The sequence below is a fragment of the Pholcus phalangioides genome, unplaced genomic scaffold, assembly GCF_987345545.1.
Source record: "Pholcus phalangioides strain wild (caught in Gottingen) unplaced genomic scaffold, Ppha-v1.0 ptg000020l_1, whole genome shotgun sequence".
NCBI classification, from domain to species: Eukaryota; Metazoa; Arthropoda; class Arachnida; order Araneae; family Pholcidae; genus Pholcus; species Pholcus phalangioides.
The window spans coordinates 6218562-6245879 of NW_028301613.1; the positions used below are offsets into that span (position 1 = coordinate 6218562).

Consider the following 27318-nt stretch of genomic DNA (forward strand, 5'->3'; position numbering starts at 1 on the left):
TAGGGGAATATAAGCCATTTACCCCGAAAGGTTGAGCCATACTACATTCCTGACTACATTGGTCTTTTTTTTACGTTGAACTCTTTTTATCTCTTTTCTTTATACTGAATCTCAAGGGGAAGCAAAACTTGGTTTGATGAAAATTGTTTGTTTGGGTTCGAAGACCGTTGTCTGTTTGAGTTAGTTGTCAACGTTTCTCCCAACGCTAGTGGCTGGCATCATAAGAAAAATTGAGCGACTTTTGATCCAGTTTTATCAATTCGATACTCTGGCTCAGTTATAATACTGAATATTATATCTTGAAATATATATATACATCATTGGTCTGTTGTCAACCCCCAATAAATAATATAGTATCAATATGTCCTGAATGGATTATGTAATCCCTTGGACTAATACATAAAGGGTAATATATATGTTTTTACATATTGCGCCTGTATTGTATGTGTATTTTGTTTTTGTGTGTACTATGCATGACATGTTGTATATGCGTGTGTAATCAATTTCAAAAAAAAAAAAAAAAAATTCAATTTCACTACACTTCACTCGAAATTTGAAACATAGGTGGCAGCACTAATTCACACACACAACACCAAACACATTCAGACTGTCAGGTACACACACTCACACTTCCGACACAACTCAATCAGCAGTAAATTTCCCCTAGAGTTATGCTCGGTTTGAAAGAAAGTCTGAGAAAGAGAGGTTTCTACGTATTCTTCCATAATTGATTTTTCATTAGTTATTGGATGCAAATGAAAAAGTTACGTCACTAACAAAACTTCTGTGATCCAATTTACAGAGTTTTGTATAACTTCAATTGTTTGTTTGATGCTTGCAGGATCGGTTTTGCGTTTGCTGTAAATTCTGACTCTACGGTCAGCGGGTATGACGATGGTGGTTTAGCTCTTCTAGAAGCCTTCAACTTCATCGCTCAAGATAAAGACCCTTATGAAGGTTTGGCTTTCATCACAGAGGTAAATGGAATTGTATTCCTCCATTTTATTTGCGGTTTTTGACACTTTTTACCACCATATACATAGCACTCAAACACATATACATCTGGAAGTTTTTCTCCCAAATGTTCTTTACACCTGCACTTGCAATTTATATTTCATTACGTCTTTACTTGAAAATGTAGTCAAATTGCGTAGGTGTATCTCTCTCTTTGTTTGCGAGTTATTATGAGTCCTAAAGACTTTCATATGCATTCTGTATTTTCAGCCTCTCTATACATATATCCTGCCATACTGAGTTGTATATAAGTATTAAATTTTAATTTACATGGCTTGTAGGTGTATGCTGCAGTGGAAGAAAAAGACATACCAGCACAGAGTGTAATTTCACATTTTAAAACAAAATATGCCAGTGAAGATATGGAGCTCATTTTTGGACTGGATTCAGATTATGATACTGGAAGAAAGGCAAGTTTTTTCTTAGTGTTCGTATATAGGGTGTACATAATTAAAGCTACCCTGTTCTGAGCTGTCTACAACATTAATTATTTAGGGCTCTTAACCACACACCAACTTCGGCCACATCGCTATGCTATAAAAATTTACTGCCTGTTGATGAGTTGGGTTGGAAATGTGAAGATTCCATCTATCGGTGGTTGCCTCAAGCTCTTTAGGGAAAATATCTTCTTACCTATGTTCTTCCCCTGGTTCAAACGTGTGACGTGTGGTGGTTGACAAGCATCTTATTTACCACGCCACTCGGATGCAGTTATTAGGGCTACTTCTTTTAAACTCACACACACATTCCTCTGTGGAGCTTCTAACGAATTGGTGAAGTTTGTTACAGTGTAATGCTTGTTATGTGTAGTGCTGCCATCTGCCATCAATTTTTCTAACTGCAAGTGAAGTGCAATGATTGAATAATTTGCTGTTGTAAGCCTGTTGCTCTCTGTGGCGTGACTTTTCGACTGGCAGATCAGGCTTTTATGCACAATTATTAGGGCTGGAAATTAAAACTTTTGGATGGTTAATCAAATTTTAACTGAATATTTAATGTAACCATATGTAATATTTATAAATGCTATAAGAATATATTTTATTCATTTCTCACACACAATTATTCTGCAGATGTAAACAAGTATAGAAATAGATTAAGAAATTATGGCTGCCCGCTTGAACATAATTTTGTCAAAACCTGTAATTTCTTCACTTGCCTCTTGTCTTTTTTTTTTTTTTTTTAAATCGGTTATTTTAGGTTTAGTCACTGATTTCGAAACTACTTTTGATCATACTGTTGCATACTCCTCCTAAATGGTACTTGCGAGGAGAGCAGCTGATGCTTCCAAGAGTGCAAAAAACTACTGTTCATGGTTGAGGCAATAAATTTTAGTCTTGTCTTCTACAATTCCCATCAAACTCAATATGAAACTGAAATCATCGGCTTCCATTAAATCAACTTTTTTTTCCATGCTGAACATTTTTTTTAAAATCAAAATATTGATTCAAATATTTTAACTCTTTACTGGCCATAACGGCTGCAGACAGCTCTATGAGACAAAATGAGGGAAGGGGGTATAGGTATATAAGAATTATTGTGTAAGGGCAAGGAGGGATGTTTGACAACTCTTGTCAGGAGCGGGAAGGAGAAAGACAAGTGTACACGCCCCATCAATTGGGTTTCAAAAGCTTTACTCAAGCTTCACGATAAAGCTCACTGTTGTTTGTAACTCTACAATATAAAAACTAAATGGTAAGGAAGGATGGGGGCTTAGGTGAGCAGTGAAAGTAGGCTGCCAAATACTATGTTGTAGGCTGTCAAACCTGTATTTGTTATGCCGTACTAAACATGATATAAGATGTGCCAACTATATACTTAGTATGGTAGGCACATTTAAAATAACAGTTATGTGAAGACTTTCTATTCAATGCAATTCCGTTCGGTTTTTCATCTTTAGGCATAGTTGCTGGAGGTTCCATATGTACGAGATTCAGTATCGTCCACATGGGAGACATGCGTTGTGTAATACATTTACATTGTATATCCATGAATTCTTGGGGGGGGGGGAAACTAAGCTCTTTTTACAAAGTTTATTGGGGGAAACTAAGCCCTTTTACAAAGTTTATTGGGGGGGGGGGGCAAAAGATGAACTTCTACTGATATAGCCTACATATACACACACGCCGTCTGCATTGCGATAATTATCAAATTTATGACTCACAAATAAAAACAATTTAGAACTCAAAAGAGTGACAAACTGAATATTTTTACGGAAATAAGAGGACAGCCGAATGCTATTTTGCAGAAATGGAGAGAATGCTAGTGTCCTTTAAAAATGGGACGTATGGTCTGCATGTTAAAATTCATAGAGAGGCACATACATAGAAAATGATCTTGATTATAGCACAGCTTGGAAAAAGGTTGGCCACCCCTGATATAGTCAGATGGGTATTACAAATACCAATCTGATGACACTCTGCGGTTTTGATACCTTTTCCCGTTCCAGCACGGGTCTGCTGCTGTGATTTGTAATAATAAACTGTTTTTTGTAATACCTCAGAAAGTATGTAACACAAATCAAAATCAATGGTATTGTCAAATACCAATCCGATGACATCACTCTGGTTTTAATACCTCTTTCTGTCTGGGCACCAGGCCCGATGCCCCGTATTCGTAATAAAATTGTTTTATTCTGTCTTGGGATGTATTAGATAAACATAGATCTTGTTGAGAAAAATGACACAATGCCCTATGCAAGCAAAAGCCAACTTCAAATTTAATTGTCAGACTAAATGGGTCTCATTGCACTGTAACGCTGTATAAAAGATGTATTCATGTTTAAACTTGCAGCTGTTTCATGTCATAGCCTCTACCATAACTTTTTTATTCTCAATTTTTTATGTCTTCATTTAGACCATAGTTTCCCAACCTTTTTCTTCCCATCGCCCCCTTCTTTAGAAATTTTTTTCTCCCATCACCCCCCATCGCAATCTAACTCATAGGATCCTATGTTATACCCGTAGCTTCTACCGCCCCCTTTGAACTTCCCATCGCCCCAAGGGGGCGTTAACGCCCACGTTGAGAATCACTGATTTTAACCGTAGTTTCCCAACCTTTTTTGTCCCATCGCCCCCTTCTTCAGAAATTTTTTTCTCTCACCGCCTCCCAACGCAATCTAACCATCGCCCCCCTGGGGGGCATAACGTCCACGTTGGGAATCACTGATTTAGACCAATGTTTCCCAAAGTGGGCAATATCGCCCCCTGTTGGGCGATGGAATGGTCCACTGGGGCAATAGGACCTACGAGTATAACATAGGATCCTATGGATTTACTTGAGTCAGGGGGCAATGAGGGAAAAAATTTCTGAATAAGGCGGGGGAGATGGAACAAAAAGTTTAAGAAACTATGATTTAGACATCCAAAAGTAAGCATATCTGATGAATAGAGTGTTATGGCTATAGACAGCTCACATAACAGGAAAGCTTATTTACATACATATGCCATCTTATTCAGGCTTGAGGTATTTGATTCAAACTTGGTACAGTCAATGTTCATTTTCACAAACTCAAAAACTGTTTTGGTTTTGCGTCAAACTTAATTTTTTTACACCAATATTATTCAAAATTTTGTACAAGATCTTTATATTAAATCTTTTAAAGAAGTTATATATGTATTTTTTTTAACATAAAAAATCTGTATTTCCCGATGTGAAGCTAGCATGGGATTTCATCGAAAGAACTGGCATCAGCAACCCTCCTCAAGTTCTTATCAATGGTGTTTTGCTGAAGGACAACCAGGTAGGTGAATCTGAAGATTCTATGTGTTGATCATTCAATTTCCCATGATGAAGCACATTTCACGTGGAATTTTAGCATTGAAACATGTATTTGTTGTTCAAAAAGTGCAAAATATAATACAGTGCATGCTGCTTAATGCACTGTATTATATTTTGCACTCTGATTTGTGTTTGCATTTAGTGCTGCTGTAATACATTAAAATCTTTGCTCTGCGGAATAAATCTGTGGTGTTTTGAATTTTATTTCTTACTTTACTCGTAATCCAAGGACTGGTGTGGCAATAACCCGAAACAAGATTCTGCTGCTGATTCATTTTTTTTCCTTAATTCAGCCATTGTGAGAGAGAAACCCAAATGCCTTAAAAGCGTAAGGGGTTAATGATAAAGAATCTTTTGCTTTAACTTTCCATTATTGGATTCATCAATGGAGACTCGCCGAGGGGGAAAAAAAAATCCATGTATCTCATTCACAGCTTTCAACCATGGCTTGAAAAATCGGGGAAAAAATTTAGGTGCCAGACAAATTTCTTAGAAGTCAAGCAGTTTTTTCTCAGAAAAACAGTCCTAAATAATATTTTATTTGACTTTTCAAAGACAATGATCCCCTTTTTTTCATGTTGGAAGTTTCTAATTTAGCTATCATATATAGAAAACTTAAGGTGCCAATAACAATTTTATAGTTGCTACGTTGCCTGTGAGCCTCAGATTTGTCAAGCCCTGCTTTTAACAGCTGTCAAAAAGTTAATTTTTAAACTATAGTTAAATTTCTTTAACTCTTAATTTTTTATATCTGGGAAGAAATGTAAATGGCTATGTAATATACAAATAGTTCCTATGAATCAAACTCCTGTGGCATCGATAAATTGAAGAAATATCAATTCATTCAGAAGCATTTCGAGATAGTAGAGTTTCAATATAAGCAGATAAGGAGGGGCAAAAGTGGCGATCACCCCCCATTCCCCCAAAGCATGCCCTAGTTGATTGCTTTGCCCTCCTCCCATTCAAAAAGCCTGAATCCATTTTATGAGTTCCACTGCATTATGTAAACCTTATTTCCACAATCGCAAATTGTAGAGTTTATTTTTCTAAATATATCTGAGTATTGATATGAAAAAGTAGAAGCCATTTTATACATTAGTAATTGAAATACCAGCACTTTCTCCATATGCAAACCATTGTAATGGGATAAGCATGCCTGTCACACATTGTTCGTGAACAACGGCGTATCTAAAGTAAAAATTCCAAAAGTTATTGTTGCCACCAACAAACCATTGTTGCCCAATAGTTTTTCTTATTTCAGGCATTTGCCCAGCTCTGACAAACTTTTAAAATAACCTATCATTCAAATCTGGTCCTGTTTAGTATATATGCAAAATTTGTGTTGAAGATTGGTCTAAAAATTGTAGATTTGTATAGGGAACATGCATACAGAAAATCAATTTTATATATCTGTATGCCAGAGGTAAAGGGCTCTATGCTCATTTTTGTCAGTATCGGGATAATGCTATTAATTTGGTGTACTTTCGTTACACTACACATAGATATAGGACACAAAAGTTCCTACTTCAATAAATAACAGAGATATTTACATTATGAAACAAGTGAGTTTGATCCCTTGAATGGACATGGATCATTTAATATTTATTTTGGGGAGGGGGTTGCTGAGAAATAAGAGCAAGTTTGACCATTTTCTTCGTAATTGTGGACAATGATATTGATTTGTCGAAAACTTAGCTTATATACCAAGCAGCAAACAGGACCCGACTTGAATGATAGGCTGTTTAAAAGTTTGTCAGAAATGGACAAAAAACACTTTTGGATAAGAATGGTCCACGGGCGTCAACAATCACTTTTTGAATGTTTACTTTGGTTACCATGGTTCCCGAATAAAGAATTTCAGACATGTTTATCCCTTTGCAATCATTTGTAACTTCTTAAATTTGGAGAAAACCCGGATATTATAGCTCTAGTATATATTAATATATCTAATTATAAGTTTAAGATCTGCAGAGTTTGAAAATTTATGTTACAGCTCACTGCGGATGCATTTGAAGAAGCAATCATTTCTGAAATAATGAAGCAAACTCCATTCCTGCAGAAAAGTGTTTACAAGGTAATTTTTCAACTTATTTATTCAAAAATAAATTCAGCAGAACTTCTTTTCTCACACATTTCTCCTTGAACGGGATCTTTCTCTATAAACTGGTCTTATTTGAAAATTATGTTCCTTATTTAATGCAAATCATTAGTGCACAAAATTTTCCATCAGCTGACTATATCCCCCCCCCCCCCCCCAGGATTACTTTTGTGGAGCCACATGAAAGCTGAATTGTCAATTTGAGGGCTGAATATAAAGAGAAACATAATTTTTCGAAATAAAATATTCTACTCATAATTTTATTTCATGTATACACTAAAATTCCATTGTAAAGACAATTCACAATCAGAGGGAAATTGTTGTTATAACAGATTTCTTGTTATAAACAAATTTTAGTTTGTTGCTCTGTAGCAACATACAAATGGGGGAAAAAACAAACTACAGTGGATCCCATTTATAATGTTCCCGCTTAGTAGGACTTATTCAGTGGTCCCAACTCTTGCTAATACTCATTGAGTTTTCAGTTTAGCTCTTTTACAGCTGTTTTCTTTCCCTCAAAGTAGACTCGTCCAAGTTTCAATTACTCTTTTTTTCTTTCTTTCAAATTTTTTTTCCCTCGTTCTTCTATGTGGCTCAGACTTGTTTTTCAGCTTTCTGCCTCTGACGAGATCTTTCATTTTCTTCCTCACCTTCATAAATCCAAAACATAAACATACCCATACTTCCTATTTCCTATCCTGGCCATCTTGGACTTTGAACAGTTGAAGCATTTTCCTGCTTAATACATTTTTTCATCACTGTTTTTGAAAAATGTTATAAATGTTATCAAGTGGAGATAAATTTACTTTTCTTTTTCCTCTTATTTTGAACAGGGTTCCCCCTGACGGTAGCAATTTGGCTAATCAGTTGGAAGAAGTTGTAGCCAAATGAGAGAGAGAGAAACTTAGTCAAATTGACACATCATAAAATGTGAATTCTGAAACAACTGCCCGATTCTACCATTCAGAGGCAGAATGAACATTCGGGATTCTGCGAATTCCATCATTTATTTATTTGCCAACTGAAATATTTTGTCGCGATTGGGGGCAATGGCGATCGGCAGTGTGAACCCTTATTTTGAACTACTTTTTTTCTGAAATATGCATCTTGAGTTAACTGCTTATTCACACACACACAATGTTGATTGTGTAACAAGATTTTTCACTTTATGGAATGGAGCAGTTTCTTTAACTGGAGTATTCGTTGCACTATAAAAGTTTCCACTAACATTCAAGACAGAGAAAATTATTAAGACTTGATTGCTCTTTGTCCAGTTTCGGAAGATTCTAAGAAATGAGAGAGAGGGGAGAGATTTTTCAAGGGTAATAACAATTATGTCAAAATCAGAGGTCGCACCCCACCTCTCCAACTACCACACTTTTGGTAAAATTTTATGTTTTTACTTTTTCTATATAGATAAGATAAAATAGAGCATGGGGGGGGGGTGTCTTCTAATCTAGGGGGAGTTCCCTGTTGTAACCTGTTATATATTGTAGGTTGAATGCCTTGTTTATAAACACCTATGGATAGGGTGAAGAGAGATAGAAAAAATGCCACTCTTTTCAGTCCATTCTTATACACAATGCCTAAAGAAAGCGAAAGGAAAACATGCTTTTCAAGAATTTCTGTTATAGCGAATGTGTTCCGATTTTCATTCATAACTAGTTCGCTACAAGCGAAGAAATAATTTTCGTATCTTTAACATTAGCTTTTTGTCAATCATTTTTGAATTACTCGAAGCACATCATCTCAACACATAGAAGAAAGAGACTTTCTAGATATTTATGCATAAACTATCCTTAGTGGAAAATGTAAATTATGTAGATTCTTTGATATACAAGGTGATTCAGAAGTCATGGGAAAAATGGTGAAGAGTGATAGAATACATTTAACAGGCAATTTTTGCCATACAATGCATGGTCCTGAAATAAGCGATAAACTGCTGGAGGGGATGTGATGAACCAAAGATTGTCACACTTCCGGTTCAATAGTGAGTATCGTGAGATAATTCAATGCAACAAAAGAGTCGAGAAATGAACTCGAAACATTTAATTTCCATTTTACAGAATTTGCCATTCAAATTTAAATTACACATTTTGATAAATTCCTTTAACTTCATGTGAAGAAATGGCACCCTCTGAACTAAGAAACATTGTCGAAAGGAGAGCTAACCTCTTAGCTCTGAGCGATTGCAGAGGTGTGTATGTGAAATGAGCTCTTTTTTTTGTCGGTGACCTTCAGGATACAGAGCATGCGAGGAGTGTGAGGACTTCACTGGTTTTTCGAAAAAAAATCACTTCAGAGCATTTTCGTCTGCAGCACCACCATGAAACCACCCATCCCTTTTGCAATCCACGATAGAAATGATGATGAGTGTCAAAAGCAATGTTTTATGCATTCTATGACAGCGCTGTCTTGCGGTTCTCCACTTGCCTCATGAACATGAATTTTATGATGAAAATTTTTCGTTCAGATGTGATCTGTCACACTCCTTGAAGCTTTGCCCACAAGTTCTGAATCACCCTGTATGTGTTTCAATTGGTGCAAACGTCTTGATGGGCCAAATAAAATTTTTGAATGAACCTAGAAGTCTAGGTTATGGAAATGGACCAGCGGTCGAAGAATGAACATGTGTCATGTCAAGTTACTTTTTAATTTTATATTTTTGTATCTTTCCCTGTAGAATGAATTGACGGATGCACAAAACATTCTCGATTTTTTGATGCAACAACCCAATGTCATGCCACGACTCAATCAACGGATACTGAGCACAGACAGTAAATACATTGATCTTACAGATAAGTTGAGTAAGTATTGAAAATAGCTTATATATATTTGCTTGGCTTTTGATAAGAATTCTATGTACCATATTTCTTTTTCTGTGTTTTCAAAACATAATTTAGGAAGCTTGTGGTGATTAACCCTCTGTCGGGCACAGTATGTTGACCACCAAATTCAGACACAATGTGCTTGATGTCCACACACTCAGAAAACGTAATCTTCCTCTCGATACAATAATATACTTTACTATAATAAATCTTTCTATACCAAAAAATTTTAGGATATTTTTAAAACCACTATAACAATATTTTTTTTATATTTTGCTCAAAATTGTTTTGAACTTAATTTTAACTTCGTCGCTTCTTTTGGTTCTTCTGAAGATGTCTAATAACATCAATATTTTACACTAAAGGATCACCAAAAACTAAAAGAAGTTGGTATTGCTACTTTCTGTGTAAGGCACAAAAGAAAAGTGTAATGCGGTAAACTTCTTTACAGGGGCAATGCATCTAAGGCCAGGATTACACTGTAAAAGTGTGATAAAAGCTCTTTCATAAAACTTAAAGAATGCAGCCAATAAGACTATTGGTTGCATTTGTGTGAATCTAACCTGTATGATTATCGGTTGCATTTTTCAAGTTCTATAAAATTTTTTATCAAACTCTTATAGTGTAATCCTGGCCTAAGTGAATTTTCATTAATAAACTCATCAATTATAATTTTTTGCGGTGAATAAAATATGCGTGAAAGCACATTTTCTAGTGCTATTAACTATGGCAATGTAGAAAAGATAACAACAGCTTAAATTTTATCACATTTAAGGATAATGGTGCTTCTTGATATAACTATAATCCCCCTACCATGATATTTGATCTTGGTCCGTAGAATATTGTTATATCGAGGTTTCACTAATACTTTTTTTCCAATCCGAAAATATTGAACTTTGTGGTATTATGTAATATTCAAAACAAGTGTCAAGATACTTTGATGTATATACAATGCACTCTGCTTAATGTGATCATATCAGGTCTCTAGGTTTTTGATGACTATATCTGAAAAAAAAAATCTCAGTTCTGAGCACAATGATCATAGACCCTGTTTGGTTGAATGGGGTGTATGGAAACGGGACACTTCCATTTTTCTTTCCCATATAACTGGTTTCATATATTGTGAATTTTTTTCCCAATTGTTCTAAAACAGGATTTTTTCCCCTTTTAAGCTGAAACCCCCTGTTTTTTTAATTCAGAAATTGTGAAGGAATTAAATGGCATAAACTTGTCTAATATGGTTTGCGAATTATGCTATTTTTTGCAATATATGGTACGTTCTGTAGATCTCCTTGTGAAAGTCTTTTTTAGCAGTGGAATTGCAAATGTGGTCAGTTAAAAGAGACCGACCAGGACCCAAAGAAAGGGACTTTTTTTTTACCGTACACATGCCTTAACTATAGGAAAGAAATTGTAAAAAAAGCGCTACATGTATCATGGTGGCTATTACTGTCCAATTAGGACATTACGAATAGATTGTGGAAATGTTTGTCTGCAACTGAGCCTTCTGACCTCCTACGTAGTCTTGCAGATTAATGACGATAACTTATAAGGAAAAAGATGCGTTTTCAAAATATGCAAAAAGAAAAACTTTCAACCAAAAAAAAAAAAAAATTTGACACCCATAAACTGATTTTTCCCCCATGTTATGATATTGGTCCATTCCGTACTCTGTTAAAGTAATAATACCCTAATGATAACATTATCTATGATTCTAATAACCGGCATCGACTGTAGTACTTTTTTTTCCCAATTCAATAATATTGAACTTTGTGGTATTTACATAACAATGAAGATATTGTGCTGGATGCTTATTGCTATTGATTTTTTTTTCAATGTTTATACTTTATTGCTTTGCAGGTGAAGATCAATCTAAAAGCAGTTACAAAGAAATTCCCAGTGACAAAATGATTCCTTATCTCTCAAAACATCTGAAATATTTAACCAAACGAGGTAAAAATTTCATTCATTATCATTGATACACTATTTCCAATTCATACTGTTGTGTTAAAATTTTGCACCAAATGGGTCAAGCCACTGACCCATTTAACAAACAATATTCAGTATATAGCTATTTGAAAACGATAAGTTAATTGTTTTCTCATTTTAAGTGCATTCGAGGTCGGGGTCTTCAACGTTTTACGCTCGAGGGCCACATAAAAAATTTTTCATGTTCTGCAAGCCACTTATTAATGCCATAGGGGGGGGGGCACCCCCACCTCTCCAAAGACGATAACAAACTAAATATATTTAAAAACATTTAAACATTCAATTCAATTAATTTTAACAAATATTAATTTTGAATGATTTACAAAAAAAATTTCAAATTATAGTGTCAAAAAATATCTTTTTTGCTATATTAATATGTTTCTGTTACTTGAAAATGCTTTTGAAAGTTGGTAACTCTAAATGTATCTCATAGAATCCTTGTGCCTCTAATCAATCCCAGTGTGCCCCAGCCCCCTTTGGAAAGGTTGATCCTATGCACGCTCTGATAGGACAAATTAAAATGTAACCCTTACTACATATTTTGTGATCACATTATGTAGTATTTTCGTTTTAAAATATCAAGCTGAATTGGGGGTAAGACCAATCATTTTAGGTATTTTTTATATTATATGAAACAGTGAAAATGAAAGATTTTTGTTTATAAATGTACAGTCGAATCCCGTTTTAATGAATACCATTATAGCGAAAATCTTGTAACAAACACTTTTCTAATCCCCCAGATAAGTTTACATAGGAAGAATGAAAAAACCTAGAATTTCTTTATAATGAAATTTCGTAATAAAGAAGTGATTTCTCCAGTCTCTCTGAGTTTGCTATAATAGGATTCGGCTGTATATGTTCAATTAATTATATACCAAATTTTTTTTTAAAAGTCTTCGGTTACTTACATTACGAATGCGGGTGCATGTAATTTCTAAATTAATGCAAAACTTGACATTGTTTTTGCTTGATTAAAGCTTCAATGTTAGGTAAAATTTGTGGTGGTGTTGCTATTTGTAAAGTATCCTCCAAATGCCGATCAGTCAGATGTGTCTAGTTTTTGATTTTGTATTCTTCTTTCGACTAAACAACTGTTCACATATGTAAATGCTGTCAAATATATAGAAGACATGAACAATGCATTTTTGTGAATACTTTTCTTCGGACACATACTTGGAATAAAAATTAATTAATGAAGAAATTTCAAAAAACGCATTTAACTGCAGAGTCACATTGTAAGTCTGCAAATTATAATTGTAGCTCTGGTGGAACAGTTTTGTTATCGACCGAGAATGTTGCGGAAAACATTTTCATAGAAATTTTGTTCTCGTGGAAGTCTGAAAATCTGCTTTTGAATTCCGTTCTTCGATTTGAAACGCACTGTACATAATCGTCCGGTTTCAAAGTTGTAGATCTATTTACCAACTCCAATAATTTAGGAAAATGTATGCAGTTTTTGTTTTGCAATTGACGTTCCCAAAGGACTAATTTAGTTTTGAACACTTGTCATAAAGATTATGGACAAGTTGATCTTTTCCCAGTAAGTGCTAGTTTAGATCATTCGGATGACAGTGACATCGACAAGAAATGCTAAATATCTCACCCACTTTTTATCTTGAAACTCTTCAATAAGTTTTCCTTTGGATTTCATGAATTCATCAACTTCTTCCTTCAAGGGAAACAGGCGCTGAAGCACCTTTCCTTGGCTCGACCAGTGTACTTCTGTGTAATAAATAACGTTGCCATGTTCTGCTTCCAAATTCTCTAATAATTTTTGAAACTGTCTATGGTTAAGTCCTTTGGATTGAATGAACTTAACCGCTTTCACTACAACATACATTACATGCTCAAAGTTGGAGCAAAACTTTTTTGCACAAGTTTTCCTGGTGTATGATGCAGTGGAAAGCCATCATCTTCGTATTTCTGCATTTTTTGGCATCTGACTTCATCAATGTGATTACCTCTGTCTTCTGACCGGTCATAGAGGGACCATTATCTGTAGTTATGGCAGATATGTTGCTCAAGTCCAACTCACATTTGGCCAATGTTTTAAAAACTGGGGTCACCCTTCCTTGAATACAGAATACAGTTTACTACAATAAAAATTACAGTAAAAATACATCAGTAGAGTTTTGTTCGGTTAATCATTAAAGTGAAACTTTTAATTGATGCTTAGAGCACAGATACTTGATATCAGGCCTTACAGTTGGCAACAAAACACATAAATTTTCTTCAAGGTCTTGCAGTCTATTTCTTTCTTTGTATTTTATTGTCGTCATGGCAGAGAAGGCTTGCTCGCATAGATATGAGCTAAAAAGGGCAAAAGTGCATTAATAGCTTTCTTCATTAGATTAGGATACTCCTTTCTCAGTCCAAGACAAAAAGTAGCCACCAACGCCTCACTCTTGGTGAACTTACCTTTGAATGTGGAATCAGTGCAAAGATAAATAAATTCATCTCGTTCGCAAGCAGTGAAATTTATTTTCTCCATACTGTCTGTGAAATCAAATGGTGAGACAACCCAGTCAAAATTCTCAGTGGAAAAAGATGGAAAGTACATATCTATTGCATTTTGTAATGTGTGGTTGCAAGTATTGACAAATAAGGTCTTTCAGCTTATCCGAAAGTGATGTCACTGTCCACTATTACTACAGAAGTTGTAGCAGCTGGCTGATGCAAAGATAAATCAAATCCAAGAAAGAAAATTCAACTGGCCTGGCGGGGAATCAACCCCATGTCCTCTCATTTGTTGGGTGAATGCCCTAGACCACTAAATTACAAAGCCAATGAACCCTCTTTCCTTAGAGCTCGTGTGCGCTGAATGGGTACGTACATGGACAGCCAGACCTAACTCAGGCCAAAGTTCACATTGCTGACACTGCCACTAGATGGCGACTTATCTGATAAGTCTGTCTTGCATGAGGGTAATTAATTCGACTTAATTTATTTTAAGTCTGTAAGTGGACCGTAATATTTTTTTATTTATCTTCATAATATCTCGCGGCACCCCTTAGACGATATCTGCATTTACCGATTTGGAGTTATATTTGTTAACAGTCGGACAAAAATACAGAGACACTGTGAACGACAAAGTACAAAATGCTACAAATAAGAACACAACAATAAAGAAAAATGAACACACTCTGTAACCCGTAGGGATTATTATAATCCTTCCATCAGGTCTAGATGAGATACATAATTTGGAGTTGTGTTACAATGCAACAGCATACGACATTTATATTAGTTATTATGGTATTATACGTTCCTTAATCATTATGTCCAAAACCATTAATGTCCCAATTACATATTCTATTGTGAAAAATATTACATTTCTTATCTTTCACGGTATGTATACTTACATAATTCAATTGTAGTAACAATATATAATAAATATTTCATGCGTTTTGCAGAAGAAGATGTTGTGAGGCCTCTGACTCTTTGGGTGATCTGTGATCTTGAAACGGAAAGTGGAAGGGATTTGTTCATTACTGCTCTTTCTCATGTGGTAAGATACTAAAGATTAATAATTTCTTATAGTATTTTATTCTCTAGTTTTTTTTATTTAGAAAGTTCACACAGTTGATTGAAACTACTCTTTTTCTTCAAACTCTTTCCATTAACGTGACATATTCACATTAAAAAAAAATTGTCTTTGTCCTGACCCAACCATTCCCTCATTCATAGCTGCTAAGTCTCCTGAATATTTACTCAATCTCCCAGACTCTGAAAAATTCTTACATCTCCCTAATGTTGACCGTCTTTGCAAAAAATCCTTACTTTTGGGCTGAAAAACATTATTCCCAAAGAATTTACTTGGGAAAAGGGCTGTTGCTCGTGTTCCCCCACCCCTCATAAATGATGTCACATGCATAATGTTTATTCATAGGTGGTGATAGACTTGAACGTTTGGGGGGGGGCACGATGATAATCGCTGTAGGGGGCATGATGATGATGTCAATTCATATATATGTATATACATTAGATCGGTTGTCTGCACCATTGATGCTGGGGGGGGGGGGCATTGCTCCCCCCTCCCGTATCTCCACCCATGTGTTTTTTTTCCACCATTGCATCAAATCGCAAATAAATGTTTCATTTTGGAGTAGGGAACAGACAAAATTCAAAATTTACTAAACAGCCAGCATCAGCTCAGTTTCCGTACACCAAATTGGTGAGATGACTTGCATATGATATGACCATTGACCATATGTCCCTTCCCTGAGTCTGATAGCTATTTCATTTGCTGTGATTTGATATGAGTGTCGTAATGACTGACAAAATTAACCTCTGTTTGGGCGATGATTGACGACTTTGCGCTAATTGGTGATGGCTTGTACAGTGTCACATTTTTCCGAAGGGGAAAAAAATCAATACAATTTCAAATTTTGTCTATGAAAAATCTCTTTTCATATATGTTTGTATACAGGTTTTTTTTATAAGGAATTCAAATCTATGCTATTAAATCGCCCTAATTCTCATTTTCCAAGATTGGTAACTATGCCTTTTTTTTGTTTGTTTGTTTATTTGTAACCAGTTAGCTCTCGCTTATCAAACGGCCAAAGTGTAAGAATGATAATTGTCATACATAGTATATCCACCTGTGTATTATGGTTACCGTTCTGTTTCAGAAATCAAGCAACAATATAAGGGTTGGACTGATTCATAATAAAGACTCTCAAGAAATAGACGTTATAACTAAAATTGTTCATACTGCTTTAGATAGGCTTAGTAAACACAATGCAAAGCTATACATTGCAAAAGTATTGAAGGAAAACAACACGAGGCAGATTATTTCTGGTGACAAGTCTGCCGCTGATTTTGCACTCTCTGTAAGTTTGTTTCACAATCAATTCAGTGTTTTTTTTAAAATCAAAAACATCTATGATACTTATATGCTCGCATATTTTCCAAAATTTTGTTTCAGAACATGGATATGGAGGAATTCAAGCAGTCTTTGGAGAATTTTGATTCCGGAATAATCAAGTTCCACAGTGACGTGTGTCAGAAAATCCTCAGGCTTACTCCTGGTCAACGAGCAGTTCTATCGAATGGAAGGGTAATTGAAACTATAAATTAATTAATTTTTCACAATTTTTTTTCATATTTTTATATTTAAAAGATGTCTGATTATCAAGACGTGTTTATAGCATTGCTTGATCCTCGTTCAGTACTTCAAATTCTGCCGTGCCAGTATCAAAGCTGCGTTAGCACCCGAGTGGCTGGTGCTATGATGCTCGTCTACCACCATGGAGGTTGCTGTCAGGGTCCCAGGTTCAAACCCGAAGGAGGATATAGAAAAAATATTTTCCCTGACGAGCTTGAGGCGACCACCTACAGATATAGCACCTTCATTTCCAACCCATCTCATTAATGTCAGTAAATTGCAATATAGCGATATGGCCAGAGTAGTGTTTGGTGAAGTAGTATCAGAACTGCCAACTTTCTGGATTTAGACTAGCAATGCCGATTTCAACATTCACAGTTCTTCCAGATTCTGAATTCATAGTGCCGGTTTTCAAATATCGTTACCAACCTGAAAATAATAAAAACTTGAAAAAAACTAAGGAAAAAATATTGATTTCTCTTTTTTTGCCGCCATTGTTTTTTTTAAAAATTCTTTTTTAGAAAGCTACCCCCCTATCCGTATTACATGAAAAGCTCCTGTGACACTACAGACTCCTAGACTCCCATTATACATATTTAATTTTAAAATGGCTGGTAGATGATTCAAACACCACATTTTTCTCTGTATTACTATGCTGACCATATTTCATAGTAAAAATTACAAAAAATGGAATATTGGACATCACCAGTTGCGGGCAAAATTCTTAATTTTTTACTGGAAATAGAGGGCCTCTGCAAATCTCTGCCATTTATGATGCGAAAAAATAAAAATAATATGAACTCCAAGGTTAGATTCCTGTGGTCAGCTATCTATCTTCAATGCTGTGTAATGAGTGAGCAAGGCATGTTATGTGAAGCATGCGAAGAAACAAAACTTCCAATTCATTCCCAGGTTTTCTTATAGATGGTGCTGCAAATGCTGAAACAAAAAAATTCATGCCTAACACCAATTGGCCGAAGCAAAGTTCGGATGTTAGTAACTAAATGTAGTTATAGCACTTAATTAGAACCTAACTTATTCCCAAGAATCTAATCTCCAAACCTAACTTTATGTGTGCACATTTTACACATTCTCAAGCAAGATTCTCAGATGTTGGTTGTGGTGGTTTTGTCATGCAAATTGGTTTTGAGAATGTCCAAATGCAAAATGCTACTCATTGTTTCAAAAATTGTTGCTATGCAGTTGGTTGAGGGGGAAAAACGGGGATCAAAAAAATATATTTGGATTACTCTATGTTAATTGGGGATTACTTGTTCAAAAAAATGAGATAAAAAAATTTACCAGTGTCGGTGCCCTTACTAGAAAAAAATGACATCATATTTTTTGCATGGCTATTTGGCAAAAATGGTTTAAACATAAAACATTCAACATCCACAATCATATCAAGGGGGGAAAAAAATCTCAATGATTGACACATATTTTTGTTGATGTATTTATTCGATTACATGAGATTGTGATTATTTACGTTTATTATCTTTATTTAAACATTGTTTTAATATATTCATTTTAAAAATGCTTAGATTGCTTTAAAATGTGTATCGTACATGTAAAAAGGTTTTATTTTGCTTAAATGCATCATTTTTCAAGCCGGTATGGATATAACTAAGTTTGCATGCTGATTTGGTCTGACTTTGTTATAAGCGCGCCCAACAGTAATTGGACAATCCAGTGCACTTGGTATCGCTAGAATGATCCCGATTTAAATTTTCCAAGTTTTTGCAATGCAGTTAATATTTTTATTTTCTGCATCTTCTGATTATGTATCTTTCATCACTCAGATTATTGGTCCACTTGATGAAAACGAGCAATTTACTGAGGATGACTTTCAACTCTTAGAAAAATATTCAATGAGTCAGTTCGGTGACAAATTATCATCTGAATTGAAGGGTGAAGGTTCGAGTCATGAAGAAGATAGGTAACTGTTTTACATATAAATATCATTATTCTTTTTATTGTGAATCCAACCCACCTGCCACTTTCTTTTTAAAGCTAAGCAAAATCAAAATATGCTGTTACCACTGAACAGCTTTGCCTTTCTCATTGATGCTCTCGATTTGTAGAATGTGACTTGATATTTTGGTAGTTTATTCCTCATTATCAATTAAAATAGAAAACTGCATCTCTCTACGATTGTGTGTGTGATGATTATCGTAATCATGATTATAATTTTTTTTCCATTACATTTATTTTTATTTCTACTATTTTTTGAATCAATATATTTCCAATTTTTTTTCTTACAAACTAAAAGCTGTGCCATTATTAATGTCATCATTAAACTGTTATGAAATTTAGTTTTCGGTCTTTGTAGCACATTTTATGCTACGTGAAAGTTCATGCTACTAAAATCCTAATTTTAGTATCATTGGGAAGTTATGGTTATCTTTTTTTTTTTTGTTAGGAAGTTAACTTAGCGTATAACGTTTATGCTTCTGTTAAAAAAATTTATTAGGTCATTTATTGATTATTTTCTTTGATTTCAGTGATATGATAATGAAAGCAACCTCAGTACTATTAGCACAGAAGCAGAGCAAAGTCAGACACGAGTTGAAATTTATATCTGACAAACACAGGTATTTTTCTGTACTCTTCTTAATTCATGAAATTAACAATATTCATCCTGCATCTGGCAATCTTACTTGCCTTTGACAATTTTTTTGCCGATACAGTAGACTTTTGGTAATCCAGCATATATCAGAGGGGGGGGGTGCGCCAGATTACCGGAAACGCTGAATTACTGGAAGGTCTTTGAAAAAAAAAATTCATCCAGATTATTTAAACCACTCTATGTCTGATTTTTTATTAACAAACTGCCATACAAAGCCAAAAATTAAAATTTATAATTGAATTTAGAACATCCTATATTTTATGGAAAAGGAGTCAGACAGGGTGATTATCTCACCAAAGCTCTTTACCACTGTTTTAGAAGTATGCAGAAAACTGGATTAGGATGAGAAAGGAATTAAAATAAATGGAGAATTTCTCAACCATTTATGTTTTGCAGACAGCGTTGTTGTTATCAGCAGTAATCCAGACAAACTAGAAGAATTGATACTGGAACTGGCGAAAGCAAGTATTCAGGTGGGTTTGAAAAATGAATCTGCAAAAGACTACAGATACATTCAACTCCTTTGCCCTTGAGAAGATGATCTTGCTCAACAGCACAGAGATAGAAGAAATAGAAAGCCATGTATACCTGGACCAAGAAATTACCATGGACAACAGAATCATTAATGAAATAAACAGAGAATCAGGATTGGATGGAGCACTTATGGCAAAAACTAATTCTGAAGAGCCACATACCTGAAAAGAAAAGTCTTTAACCAGTGTGTGTTATCAGCGCTGACTTATGGAGCTGAAGCATGGACAATCATAAGCAACATGATCCACCATCACCGTAGTGGTGGTTGGCTGAAGTTGGTTTTCTACGGTTCCCAACTTCGAGACGCGAATGCGAGCCGATCTTCCAGTTAAAAAGTTTTGTAGCAGAGAGCAACAGGCCTACAACGGTATAATTATTCATTCATTACACTACACTCACTATTGAGTTGAGAAAAAACTCATAGTTAAAAAAAATGATTGTAGATGGCAGCATTACACATAACAAGCATTCACAGAAACAAACTTCACGGAAGGTTCACTGTACCTACACAAACATTCCAACATGTACCAATTCGTTAGAAGTTCTGCAGAGGAATATAGATGATGTGTATGTCTGGTTTAGTAGGGGTATCACTGTATCTGCCTGCATTATACCCATACCCTAACATGGTAATTCAGTTCAGATCATGGTAAAATGAATGTCTTTCAGGAAAGTGGGGACAACTCAATAAAAATCAAAATTACCAAATCAAAGGAAGTTGCCCACTGTTCCAAGATAACTGAGCATGGTGATGGTAATCATGCAATCACTGTCTCCATCATTCTTGCAACAGGTGGCAATTTTTTTTTTACAAAACTGAAGGCAAGGTATTGTATTTCTGTGTCAGTTGTGCAGAACTTATTTCCATTGCAGTTTTAAATTGTATTCCCACCCTCGCCTAACAGTTTTACGGAAATTTTACCCCTTTACACGTTTCTCCTGTTCTGACCATTTGAGTGGGGGAGTGATCAAGTAAATTACTGCATTAGTGGCCGAGTAAGTGGATGAATAACTGTAAGACTAACCAAGTGTGTGGATGAGTAACCAATAGAAGGGGTGAGTGACCTTGATCATTATATGGTCACTCAATTGATCACTCATACAGTCACTCACACTCTCATACTCTCATTTACTTGGTCATTCACACTCACTCACCCATACATTCACAAACACTCATTTCTTCATAAAGTCATTCACTCACTTCTTCATACAGTCACTCATGGTCTTTTGCTCACCAGTACATTCACTCACTCATACAGTCACTCATGGTCTTTTGCTCACCAGTACATTCACTCACTCATACAGTCACTCATGGTCTTTTGCTCACCAGTACATTCACTCACTCATACAGTCCCTCACATTCACTCACCCATACAGTTCCTCATATTCACTCACTTCCTCTACTTCACCATACACCAACTCTAGCCATATTGCTATACTACAATTTATTGTCATTAATGAGTTGGGTTGGGAATGAAGTTACCATCTCTCCTCAAGCTTATTAGGGAAAATATCTTGTTCTATATTCTCCCCCCAGTTCGATTCTGGGACCTGATGGCAACCTTTATGGTGGTAGACAAGCATCTTACACCACACCACTCGAGTTCTTCACTCACTCTGTCACACATGCGATTAAGGCAGGCGAAATTTCCAGGGGCAAAATTTCTTGATCCTTGCCTAACAGGATTAACTTTTAATTTAAAAACATTTGTCTTTAATGCGTATTTACCAATTAAAAAATGTGTTTTTTCTTTCAGTGCCCTTAAAATTCCCACCGCTGCGGCTGACAGACCAGCTCATGAAATAGTTGCGATAATGGATCCTGTTTCCAAGGGTGCTCAAAAACTTTCGCCGATGCTCATGGTCTTGCAGAAAGTGATGAATTGTCACATAACCGTGTTCATGAACTGCATGGAGAAACATTCTGCCATGCCATTGAAAAGGTAACAGCTGTTTGATGTCTTCTTTTTTCCCATTAATCTGTTTATATTTTACATCAGCCTAGTCCTTCCGGGTATCTCTTCCAGTTCTGTGCATAATGAATGGAATTGTCTATTCCAGGCGACCATTTTACACGGGATAGACCCCATTTAAAATTTCAATGAAGCTCAGATGTCACACAAGCTTACCAGTCATATTAATTTCTATTGATTTAGTTAATTTCTGAAATGGCTAGCAGGCTTTGCGTTGAAGGACCCACCCCCCCTCTCGGTCTAGAGCATGTGTGCGTTCAACTTATGGTCTGAATGGGGCCTTCCTTTCATAGGAATACTCATTTGCTCAAGTGACCTGGATACCAAGAGACTAAAAGACTGAATTGCTTGAGTTCTCCCTCATGTGGCACTTCTGAAAACCACTTCGAAACCAGAGGGAAAATGACGCAGCTTTTAGTTCCTTATCTTCACATGATCACAAGAATATTTGCCGATAATATATAACTTGAGATGTGTTGAAACCCATAAAAAGGACGATTTGAGAGTGAAGAAACGTTTTTATTTACAACAATTAGGATTCCCTCTAAACTACAGCAGCCTTTTGAACACATGTGCATGTTCTCTTTGAATTCTTCATTCCGAGTCCATAAAATCTTGCTTTTCTATTCGAACAGTTGCATGCCATGCAGACCTTGCATGCATTAACAAGCCTTTTCAAATGTCCGTGCTTTGTAATATTGCCGCCCTCCTTGACAGTTGCGCTTCCTGAGCAATGTAGTCCTCAAATTGGTGAGTCCTTCTGTAATCCTTTGTTAATGAGCAAGTCTCTTGGCATGGACTACTTTTAACTTTGGTGTTCTTTGAATCCACACCATAGCGTTGTTCAGTTTCTTCATGACATGCTAACATCCTTGCCACGAAGTCTGGAGTCGTGTAAACCATTCTTTCTGGCGTTTTGGATTCCATAGTCAGAAAAGGTCTTCCTTCTTGAAGTCATTAGATATGGCTTTCACATCGTAGCAAACTCCCATCTTCTCATAGCCGAGGTTGATTCCGTCCCTGGCGATGTGATACACATCCTCAAGGTGCCTTTGGAGTTCCATGGCGTATTCTTACGTAGGAAGAGGTGCATTGGGTGGTTGCCCAAACAGTAGATTGCTTGGCAGCCGAAGAACTGTCCAATGAGCATCTGTGATGGTGTGAATCCAATGCTCTCTTGGATGGCACTTCTATAAGCCAGCAAGAAAAGCAGTAACTTTGAGTCCTAATCTTGTAGGTTTTTCGACACGAACAGTAAGAAGTGATTCAAGATGGTTCTGTCGAATCTCTGCACCATCCCATCAGATTCCGGATGAAGCAGAGTAGTTTGCGTCTTTTCCATTCCCAGAAGTTTGCAAATCCTAACAAACACAGCTGAGGTTAAGTTTTTTCCCTGATCAGAATGGATCAGCATGGGGACTCCGAATCGAGACACCCAATTCTGGACCAACATTTGTGCCAGCGTCTCTGCCTCCTGATCGGGAATGGGAAATGCTTCCAGTCACTTGGTGAAATAGTCCATCACCACAAGTATGTACTTGTTACCATCATGGGTTTTAAGTAATGGTCCCAGGATGTCCAATTTTTTTTTTGCCATTTATTGTCGAAAATTTGGTTCTGCCTAAATTTGAGTGCTCAGAATAAAATGTTAGAGTTTTTTCTGCAACTTTGGTGAGAATATTTTCATCATTGATGATAGCCACTGCGCTGTCATGTGTATATTTCTTTTATATACATTCGTTGCTTGATTTTACAAACTGACACTTTTTCATTAATTAGTTCTGTTCTCTTGAATAATACACTATTGTTCTCGTGTTGAAGATGGGCATGAATCTACTTCAGAAGTCCTTTTCGGGTGGCACAGATGTTACAGTTCTCACACCACTTTCCCACATTTGTCCTGGACTTGTCCCAATAGAATCGTGCACAAGCCTTCTGTAGCATTCTGGTGATGCAAAAATATCCATCAGTTGGGCTTCCGTGCAGTTCTTTCAAAACTTCTTCCACACAGTCTCCGGGTATGATGAGTTGCCATCTGAAAGTATTTCTGGCCCCTGATTTCCAACGAAGATTTCAACAAGAGGCACACAATGTTATCTGACCTCCAATTGAATTATTAAATATTAATTTTTTTTCAGTTAGCAGTTTCATTCACCGTTCGTTTTTGTTTCAGCTTCTATCGCTTTGTCCTGGAGCCAGAACTCACGTTTACTCCAGATGGGGATCTTGGCAATGGCCCAATAGCAAAATTTGTGGGTCTTCCATCATCTCCTCTTCTAACGCTAGCTATGGTCACTCCAGAGAATTGGTTAGTGGAATCTGTGAGATCACCGTATGATCTTGACAATATCCATCTGGAAGAGGTTAGTTGATTATTGTATTAACTATGAATTCTGTAATTTAAAATTAAATAACTCTTTCTTATGAAATACATTTTAAAAACTGCTAATGATGTGATATCTATAAGAAAGAATCAAACACAAAAATGGAACAGAGTGGTCATAATTTGGTTTATTTTCCTATGAATATGGCAACATTTTTGTATAGAGGTAGAGACGGTGGTAAGGAAGGCAACCCCCTACCAGGGAATCGACTTGCCCAAGGTAGTCGTTCGGAAGCAAGTGATATGTGCTGGCAGTCGGCCAACTGTATTGTCCGACAGGTATTCAGTTGTTTTTTCGTCTGCGGAATATTTGAGAGTAGAGAAGATCAACAATCATTATTCTTTTTTTTAGTGGCAGAAAGAGTTGGAGTTCGCGGAGTATATTGACAAAAGCAGGCCATGTTCGGTTAATATGCACTGTCATTGACTCGTGTGCAGAACTGGTGCTAGAAGCGTTTCTGCGAGGGACAGGAATCTGTAAATCATGAATGCCTGGTAGAAGTCACATCATTATCAGGGACGTTTTGGTGAAAGAAGTCGACCAAATAATCAGCCCAAATAGATGCAGCACAATAAGGGACATTGGCAAGAAGGTGGGTGCATTTTGATTCTGTTGATGCCATCATTACAGAGAAACTCCATCACAGGAAAGTGAGTGCACAGTGGAAATGCTTGTGCCAGTCTTGCACACGAGTCAATGACAACTCCTGTTCTCTGTACACAGCCTCATTTGCTTATGCACTTTGCAAACTCCAACTCCTTTTGCCACTGAAAAACGAATACCAACCCATTGCTCTTCTTCACTCGCAAACATTCCACAGATGCAGATGAAAAAACAACTGATTGCCTATTGGATGATATTGTTGGCTGACTGCCAGCACATGTCATATGATACCATGTGACTACCTAGGGCAAGTCCATTCTGCAGTATGGGTTGCCTTCCTTATGTATCCAGCTCTACACAAAGTTTCCCCCATACTCATACAAATATAAACCAAATTATAACAACTGTTCCTTTTTCATTTTATCTACCCTTATATTAATATATCTGTTTTTCCAGGTGGAAAGCAGTATTTATGCCGATTTTGAGTTGGAGCATTTGTTGATTGAAGGTGAAATTCTGAAATGCTTCTTCTTGACTAACTTTGGATTCGCTGTATCGCATGTAAAAATTTTGACTGAAAAGAAAAAAAACTGACAGAGTTATGAACGTATAATTGCTGTTTCAGTGTCGGTACCAACATTAATTCACTTTTGTGTTTTGACTTGTACATAATTGTTTTTTTAGGACATTGTTTCGAACACCTCTCTGGAAACCCTCCTCGAGGCTTGCAGTTCACTCTCGGCACAAACAGTACTCCAGTTGCTGTCGATACTATTGTGATGGCAAACTTGGTATGTATTATGTCATTTATATACTGTGGCCCATTATTGCACTCTGTGCTTTGTGCTCTCACATTAAAACATTTTGTACCTTTTAACCGCAGTTGGAAATTAAACCGCAATATCAAAAGAAGATAAAATCATCTGTTATATAACTTTTTTCTTGCTGCATCACCTATTGTTATTACTAGGACTCTGATTTCTATGACGTTCCATATTATGGTCATTTTCGAGCTATTAGTCATATTTTAAGCATTTTCAAACAATAGACTTTTTTTTGGTCATTTATTGTCGAAAATTTGGTTCTGCCTAAATTTGAGTGCTCAGAATAAAATGTTAAGAGTTTTTTCCGCAACTTTGGTGAGAATATTTTCATCATTGATGATAGCCACTGTGCTGTCATGTGTATATTTCTTTTATATACATTCGTTTCTTGATTTTACAAACTGACACTTTTTCATTAATTAGTTCTGTTCCCAAATAGAGCCAGACTTTCCTGTTTACAAACTTTCAATTTTACAATCTTATCTAATTTTTCAAGTCAAAGCAAATGTTGACTGCATTGCAGTATTCACACACCTTGAATTAGAGCATGTTCATATCATTTATGTCAGAGTTGTTGGGACATCTTATGTGACTGGCTTGCCTGTTGAGGATTTTTTTTACGACATTACCATGTCTATTTATGGTGATGAGTATATATTGCAGTAGTGACAGAGCCTTGCCATATTTAGTTCCAAATACAGTGCAGATTTTCTCAAATCATTTGATGTACAACCAAAGGTTCCTTCAGCTTCAACTAAATGATTATACTAAATGAAATGCATTCGATTGACAAGATTGCAGGGCTCCCACTCATCCTACTTTTTGGTAAAATATCCTACTTTTGTCCTACTTTCTTGGTTTTGTCCTGCTTTCTAGTTTTTTGTCATACTTTTCCTTTTGTTTTTTACCAAAACCTATCAAGAAAATTAGCATAATTGATTTTAATGAAGAGGGGAATCATCGATATAATGCCAAATAATACAGATGTACTCGTAGTAGATTGCTATTAATGATTCTGCCAAACCAGAAATTGTATCGTTTTTAAAGTTATTTGGGGGAGGGGTTGTGTGGACCATTTGGCGGTTTATTAATTTTTCATTTACTTAGTTTGAGGGTTCAACAAGTAGATTAGTCGTTAAAAACTTCTGCCTGGTTTAAAAAAAGTAATTTTGTATTTACAACTTTATTGTCTTGGACAGTAACAAAGTAGTTGAATACATAGGCATATACTAGGTTTTCTGACTCTGATGATACCCAATAGCAATCAATAGTGTTTGGTAATTTTTAGGGCATGCAGAGGCATAAACAATATTTACAATGCTCAGCAAAGAGCTAGAAATGAAAGTGCTTCATTTGTGTCAAAAACGATTAAATTGGCATTGAGCACTAAAACTTAAACCAATCCTTTTAAAAAAGGGATGGACAAGCAGTAAAACCATCTGGTCCACCTTGACTTATTTATATCGGACCTGGGGTGATTTACACATTCTGCACTGTGCTTTTGAAACTGGTCTCGAAAGAGCATCATTCTTAAAAAAACTTACGGATCTTCATAATATGCTGT

General features: G+C 35.9%; 1 protein-coding gene across 1 annotated transcript in view; it reads left to right on the forward strand.

The window, feature by feature from the left end:
- Uggt (UDP-glucose-glycoprotein glucosyltransferase) overlaps window positions 1–27318 on the forward strand; it is an 83323-nt gene that overhangs the window by 25552 nt on the left and 30453 nt on the right. Inside the window, exons 15-29 of the mRNA XM_089248680.1 lie at window positions 842–977; window positions 1296–1428; window positions 4674–4753; window positions 6785–6865; window positions 9573–9696; window positions 11578–11670; window positions 15117–15211; window positions 16335–16535; window positions 16631–16762; window positions 18610–18746; window positions 19312–19401; window positions 21728–21913; window positions 24117–24306; window positions 25387–25438; window positions 25615–25721. Of these exons, the coding sequence (XP_089104806.1) occupies window positions 842–977; window positions 1296–1428; window positions 4674–4753; window positions 6785–6865; window positions 9573–9696; window positions 11578–11670; window positions 15117–15211; window positions 16335–16535; window positions 16631–16762; window positions 18610–18746; window positions 19312–19401; window positions 21728–21913; window positions 24117–24306; window positions 25387–25438; window positions 25615–25721 (1837 nt within the window). The remainder of the gene's footprint in view (window positions 1–841; window positions 978–1295; window positions 1429–4673; window positions 4754–6784; window positions 6866–9572; window positions 9697–11577; window positions 11671–15116; window positions 15212–16334; window positions 16536–16630; window positions 16763–18609; window positions 18747–19311; window positions 19402–21727; window positions 21914–24116; window positions 24307–25386; window positions 25439–25614; window positions 25722–27318) is intronic.